This window comes from Sinocyclocheilus anshuiensis, unplaced genomic scaffold (genome assembly GCF_001515605.1).
Source record: "Sinocyclocheilus anshuiensis isolate Anshui unplaced genomic scaffold, SAMN03320099.WGS_v1.1 scaffold110, whole genome shotgun sequence".
Classification (NCBI taxonomy): Eukaryota; Metazoa; Chordata; class Actinopteri; order Cypriniformes; family Cyprinidae; genus Sinocyclocheilus; species Sinocyclocheilus anshuiensis.
In genome coordinates this window covers 722598-729597 of record NW_015544155.1, presented here as the reverse complement: position 1 = coordinate 729597, position 7000 = coordinate 722598, and the positions used below count along the sequence as shown (strand labels likewise).

General features: G+C 37.3%; 1 protein-coding gene across 1 annotated transcript in view; it reads left to right on the top strand.

The window, feature by feature from the left end:
- LOC107695381 (contactin-associated protein-like 2) overlaps positions 1-7000 on the top strand; it is a 409258-nt gene that overhangs the window by 243083 nt on the left and 159175 nt on the right. The window contains exon 10 of the mRNA XM_016495265.1: positions 3299-3461. Coding sequence (XP_016350751.1) covers positions 3299-3461 — 163 coding nt within the window. The remainder of the gene's footprint in view (positions 1-3298; positions 3462-7000) is intronic.

The following is a 7000-nucleotide window of genomic DNA, read 5'->3' as shown; positions in this document are numbered from 1 at the left end:
AGAAATCATGTTCATGGATGAGCTAATGTATTAATGATTTATTAACGTAGTAGAATGAAGCAGAGTGAGGCTGAAAGCCATCGAAGCGAAACGAGGCCTCTGAGCGAGCGTGACACACGGCTCGAAAGCAGCAGAGCTTTTATTATGCCACAGTCGACCGCTTCCACTCCTTCCGGTCGTGCGTATGTGGGGGGAAAAAAGCAGCGCTGTTTTATCATACTAGATGCATTTGAAAGTTCTGTTATTATGCTACTCTGTGCGGTCATCACCGGTCTAATTAAACGCACAACATATTAAAGCATCTTTGGTGTTTCCATGTTTTCTACAAAACAAAATCGGAAATCGAGGGGTTATGACGTCATTGGCAGGCGACACAATGACACTATGGACACGGTCCGTGTCACTAGTTAAAATTTAAACATTCTTCGAAACATTTGGGATAATGTAAGTACACAAGTACAAAATATATAACACTGTTCTAGTGGTTTTTGGATATTTTAATGAAAAAATCTTACATATTGTGCCTTTAATTCATTAGTTTGGTAAATGGAAAAACAGCTACTTTTGCTTTTGCATGAACTGAACTAATTTTATGCAGCGCTCTAATTTAAACTATTTGTTTGCCCTTTTTTTATGTCACCTTCTTTTACACCAAAAATCTTTGATAAAGGCGCATGTCATGTTGGTTGCAGGGGTAGCATGCAACTAAACACTGCTCATTTCAAGTCATTCCATGTTTATTTAGATTTGGACTTACCCAAAAGAGGTGTAGGCCGAGTGGGCGAGTTGTTTGCTCTGTAATTAGCCCATCTGTTTCCACCAGTTCGACCCATTCAGGCCAATTTGTGGACCTGATGTGAATATGTTAGGCTGACAGACTGAGAAATCATTCATTCACAGCCAAAGAGACACTTTTCATCAGAAATACTGTGTTCCACCTCATTTTCACTTTGTTTTAGGACCTCATTGAGAACACAATGAGATCAAAGGAGCCTTCTGAGACTTCATCTGTGTCACTTTTTACTGCTTTACTCGCAATTTGATTGCATGTTTTGTAATAGCTCTTATCAATTATTGTTAGATACACTTTTACATCATTATGAACTTTCCAATGCAGAATAAACAAAAACGGTTAACATCTGCACCAGGCTTATTGATGAGGATACAACAAGGGCTTCCCACAGGAATCTTCCATATTCCATTTGCCGTTCATGAATAATACATGGAGCCCATAGACACTCATTAATCTTACAGTAGTTATTCTCCAATCCCTGCAAAATCATCAGCAGCACGTAAACACAGTCATGCAGAAGCTACTCAGAAACCCAGCCAGGAGTATGAGTTGTGGGCCTCAGTCGTAATTTAGAGTGTTATCTTGTCAGAAAAGTGACTCTCCTCAATTAATTACGACAGCAGAATGGGACAAAAGCAGTCACTGGGAAGTCGCATCCAAGCGTGGGTGACGAAAACCTGCCTTTCTCTGCATCCCTTGTTGATCACGGATCCTGGCGACTTTCCAGATCCCCACAAATCCTGGTGATCATTGAGATGCCACTGCAGCCCTGCCTTAATTTGTCAGCAGACTCTTGTTTTTTCTGTTTTCCTCTGTAGTGAGATGTATTTCCCTCAGCGTGTCTTCCAATAGCCCACCTTACTCATCCTCCTCTGTTGACTGCTCAGGCATATAGACTCCTGGACAGGTGCAGGAAGCAGACAAGACAGATGGCCCAGAAAACTTGAGGAACTTTGTTTTCTCTCTCTCTCTCATTCTCTCTCTATCCCTCTTCTTATTTTATTTTTTTAAACGAGTTCCTTGCAAACACTGATGCTTCCAGATGCTCTCATTTGTAGATTAATGTCAGGGGGCTGCAAGGTGAATCTCAATAGACCTTCCTGTGATCGGCATCAGAAAGCTTTGTTCACCTCTAATGCAAACATAACCAACCCTGAGGATTCGCCAGATCTTTGGGGTCTAAGTTTTGCATGTTCTCCCAAGAATGTCAGCGGTCCATGTGGAGAAATCCGTCTAATCTGACTTTGTTCTGTATTTTTAGGTATTTTTATCTCATTAGTAACATCAAAGTTAGCTGATTGTTTGCGATGTGCATGACCTTTTTGGTGTAAAAACTATCATTTGGTTAATGAGGTTAGGTTGATAGGTTTTTCTCCAGTTAATGGTCCTTATGTTCAGCATTTAAACGTGACATGAGATTACCTTTCACACATATGACATTAGATCACACTCAGTGACTTTATTTTTGAGTTTAATTTAGTTTGACCTTTTTTTTATCCAGAGCAATGCAGTACACAGATCTCAATACAGTATGAGGTTAAGTGTCTCCCTCGGGGGCATAATGGTTATTTCAGGAGCTCTCCAGCTCAGGTCAGTTATAATTAAAGCATTATTCAGACAGGATTATTTTTTAGAAATTATGTTGTGTTACGGTTAATAACAGAGGTCATTACATAACATGCTTATTTAGACAGGATTGGGATCACAGTATATCGGCACCATGTTGATTACTGGATGCAAGAGAGATTTTAGCGTATCATTATCGGTCAATATTGAATATACATCAGCCAATATTGTGCACACTTATTTTCCCCTAATTTTACTTTTAGATTACCTTTGCCCCCATGTTAAGCTCACATTAATATATTTTCATTTTAGCTTTAGGTTTAATTATTTATTTATCTATTTATTATTCATTTATTTTAGTGTTTTTATTTTTTATTTTTTATTGTGAATTCAGTGCACCTAGAAAACAATATGACCATATATTTTTAGTTAAATAATTATAACTCTATATCATTTAAAAATATGTTCTTAATCAAAGTTGGAAGAGATTCATGTGGAATAAATTAAAGTATTAATTTATATGATTAGGATGCATTAAGTTGATCAAAAAGGACATTAAAGACATCTATAAAAAAAATACAGTTTCCAAGCAAATAAAAACTGTTTTCAACATTGATAATAATAATAAATGTTTCTTAAGCACCCATTCAACCATATTGGAATGATTTCTTAAGGATCATGTGAGACTGAAAACTGGAGTAATGGCTGCTAAACATTCACTTTTGCCATCACAGGAATACATTACATTTGAAAATATATTAAAATAGAAAACAATTTTAAAATAGTAAGTTCATAGTATAATATTTTTTACTGTGTTTTCGATTGAACATTTCAGTCATTTTATTTATCTTAAATCTTAATAAACATATATCAGTGTCATTATGGTCATAACATCTCTTTTGACATATAACATCTTTGCTGTGTGTTTTGTTTGTTTAGGTTATTTTTTAAGAACCAGAGCATCTCCTGTCCAGCGCTCATTCCAGGGCTGCATGCAGCTCATTCAGGTGGACGATCAGCTGGCTGACCTAACCACAGTAGAGCAGGGAAGGATGGGAGCCTTTGAGAACATCAGCCTGGACATGTGTGCCATCATTGACAGGTTAGAACCAATCCTTCTTCACTTGCCCTGCCTTTCAACAAACACTGGCTGAAACAGTGATTATCAGGTGCAACAGACTGAGACTGTGGCTTTATCCCCACCGGCGGCATCTGCCCTGGGGGCAGGATCCATCGCGCTTTACCTGCTCTCCCTGGAGATGACTTCTTCATTCCTCGACTTCAATGGCAAATGAGAAGTTTAATCAGAGAGCAGATGCTGTGCGAGAACAGGATACAGGCTCTTGGTTGTTATCTTTAGAATGATTTGACATACTTTCACTCTCCAAGCGTTTTTTGTTTGTTGCCACATTTGTGTGGATAAAACAGAGGCAAATCCCATTAATGGAGTTAATTGATGATATAAAACAAAAGAAACCATATAGGTCGTCATCCGGGCATTTTTGCATCTCATTTGTACTGCTTTTGACCATGTACAGGTGCATCTCAATAAATTAGAATGTCGTGGAAAAGTTCATTTATTGCAGTAATTCAACTCAAATTGTGAAACTCGTGTATTAAATGCACTGGCCACTGTCAAAGAAACCTGGGCTTCCATACCACCTCAGCAGTGCCACAAACTGATCACCTCCATGCCACGCCGAATTGAGGCAGTAATTAAAGCAAAAGGAGCCCTACCAAGTATTGAGTACATGTACAGTAAATTAACATACTTTCCAGAAGGCCAACAATTCACTAAAAATGTTTTTTTTATTGGTCTTATGAAGTATTCTAATTTGTTGAGATAGTGAATTGGTGGGTTTTTGTTAAATGTGAGCCAAAATCATCACAATTAAAAGAACCAAAGACTTAAACTACTTCAGTCTGTGTGCATTGAATTTATTTAATACACGAGTTTCACAATTTGAGTTGAATTACTGAAATAAATGAACTTTTCCACGACATTCTAATTTATTGAGATGCACCTGTGTATAGTAGGGAACTTGACAAAAAACTTCAACAGAACTTTAAAACAAAATCTGTATAAAGACTTCAAAATTTAATACATATGAACATAAAACCAACTAAATCCCATTATGATGTGCACAACACAACCAAATGGGCAAAGTAAATGAAACTTGAAAAAAACAAAAAAGCAATGTTTTTGAAAACACTTCATTTCAAGATAGACATATTGCCTGCCACATTTGTATCTTTAATGTTTTAATGAAATAATGCCTCATCGCCCAGGCAGGAGGATTCCCAAGCAGATGTGAGGGCTAATGTGTTCATGTATTGTGCAAGAAAACAGTCATTTGCCTTCAAATTACAGACAATTAAGGGTCAAGCAGCTTGTTTTTAATTATGACTTATCAGATTAGTCTTTATCGTACTTTAACATCAACCTGACCCTTCAAATAGTTAAACTGAATCACCTGTTCATTGATGATATAATTCTGTTTTTTGTTGTTGTTTTTTCATTAGCATCATTGCACAGCTGGAGACAGATCTGATGTTGGCTTGGTAATTTTTCATGTATCTTGTTTGATGGTAATTCAGTTCTATTGAGATGAAGGAAGCATATACAGAGACTTCCCTAGGAAAAATGCCCATTACTGCAGTGTCCCATAGTGGGACGTATTCACTACACAGTTTCGCCTCTTTTCCATGCGTACGTTTTAAAACAAAAATGTGTCTCATTCACTAATCGGCCTTGATTTAATCAGGATCTCTGTCAGCGGCACTGAAATTAAATTAAGTGTCATTCCTTTTAGCAGAATCACAACTCCTTTCCATGTAAATTGGTCTCATTATACAGTAGGTTATGCCTTTTGCCACCATTAACACGTCAAACTGCGAAAAGCAGGCAGTGAATAAAAAAAAAAACTCAAGGACTGGAGTCATATTTTATAAAAGTTCAACTTTTAACTTGGATGCTGTGCTGCGAAATATGCAACAGTCAAACACATCTGTCTAGTGCATGTTTACATAGAAAAACAATGGAAAACAGTGCAGTGGAATTCAAAAAGGTGTTTAGTGTGAACGGCCCCTAAGCATTTTAAAGAACCTCTTCAAGTGTCGCATATCACAGTCTTCTGCTTCTTCCTCTGTAACTTAGGGCTTGGAACTTGCCTGCTAGATTTGGAATTGCCTACATGCTGTCATAGCACTTTGTAACTATTTTACAATTGATTAATTTATATGAATTTATGTGATCTCATTTGAACATTTTTGTAAGAGCTGCTTAAGCCCCACTGATGGTTAGGTTTTGAGGGTGAACCTACTTTTACATTATTATGTACTTTTTTCTAAAAATCTTATGTTTCTGTTTGGATCACATTGTACAAATTCTTACAAAATGATGGTTAGGTTTAAGGGGTAAAGCTTCATGCATATATATAAATACATATTCTGAATGGATAACATTGTACAAATGCGATTCCATATAAATCTCGTTGTACGGATTCATACAAAATTGCTACCTCATAAAATATCAGTGTTTTCTCATGAGTTTGAAATTACCTATTGTGCTTAGAAAATCTCAGGTTAAACGGCACTTGACTTGACATTAATGCCCTCCTACGTTAAGTGCAAAGAATAGCTAGTTAATAAATAACTATTTGCTTTCTTTGTTCGTTTGCTCATTTATACATTTATGTTTGCAGCTCATTTATTTCGCTCCTTACTGATAAAGACCCGCATATGGAGGCATTGTTTATATTCCATTAGATTCCTTACAACTCAGTTAGAAGCTTAAGCTCCACTTTTAATTGTGTGTAAAGATGCATTGTTCTTTAATGCGTCTCATTAGCCTTACAGCTCAGGGCTGAGTACATTCTCAACATGATTTAAAGACAAGCTCAGTTCATTCTGCATGTCTTTCTGCTATTTTAAATTCATATCCCTCTCACTGACAATATTTCGATAATGTTTCAGATGAACTTCCTGTCTTTACTGCACTGTTTATTTATGTTTTTGAGATTATGGTTTATACTGCAATACAATTAGTTGTAAGTCCCCAGAGGAAAATCTTTCCCTTTATTAGATCAGGCTAGATACCGACTCGCATGCTCTCCCTCCCTTCCTTCGCTCCGAACGGAATGAACTGTAATAATAGAGGAGGCAAGAGACTGTTGAACGCTCTCCCTGTGTGTTTTTCCGTCAGTGTAATGATGCTTCTCTGGCAAAGCTCCACAGTGGCAGCGCAGTGAGGAGCAAACTCATTATGTGGGATCGAAAGGGGGGCTACCGCTCACCATGCCATTGATTTTATGTTCATCTTCATCAGGCCAGGTGATGCCCTATCAATCTCCTTTACCAAACGTGTCCCTGTGTTTGACATGTAAATGAATATTCCATGTCCTCCCACCAGGAAGACACTAAAACACATGACCTTGCAGTTAGATACAGCTGAAATCACATCCTCTCCTTCTACGGGAGAGATTTTTTTCTCATTTTCTCACCCCTACAGTATTTCACACACACATCAATTTCCCTCACATCAAGCTATTTCACGCATAAACTGTTCTGCTGAACTTCTAGAGGCCTTCTTAGAATGTGACTCATCCTAAATAGCTGTGCAAAACATTTGACATAATGGTG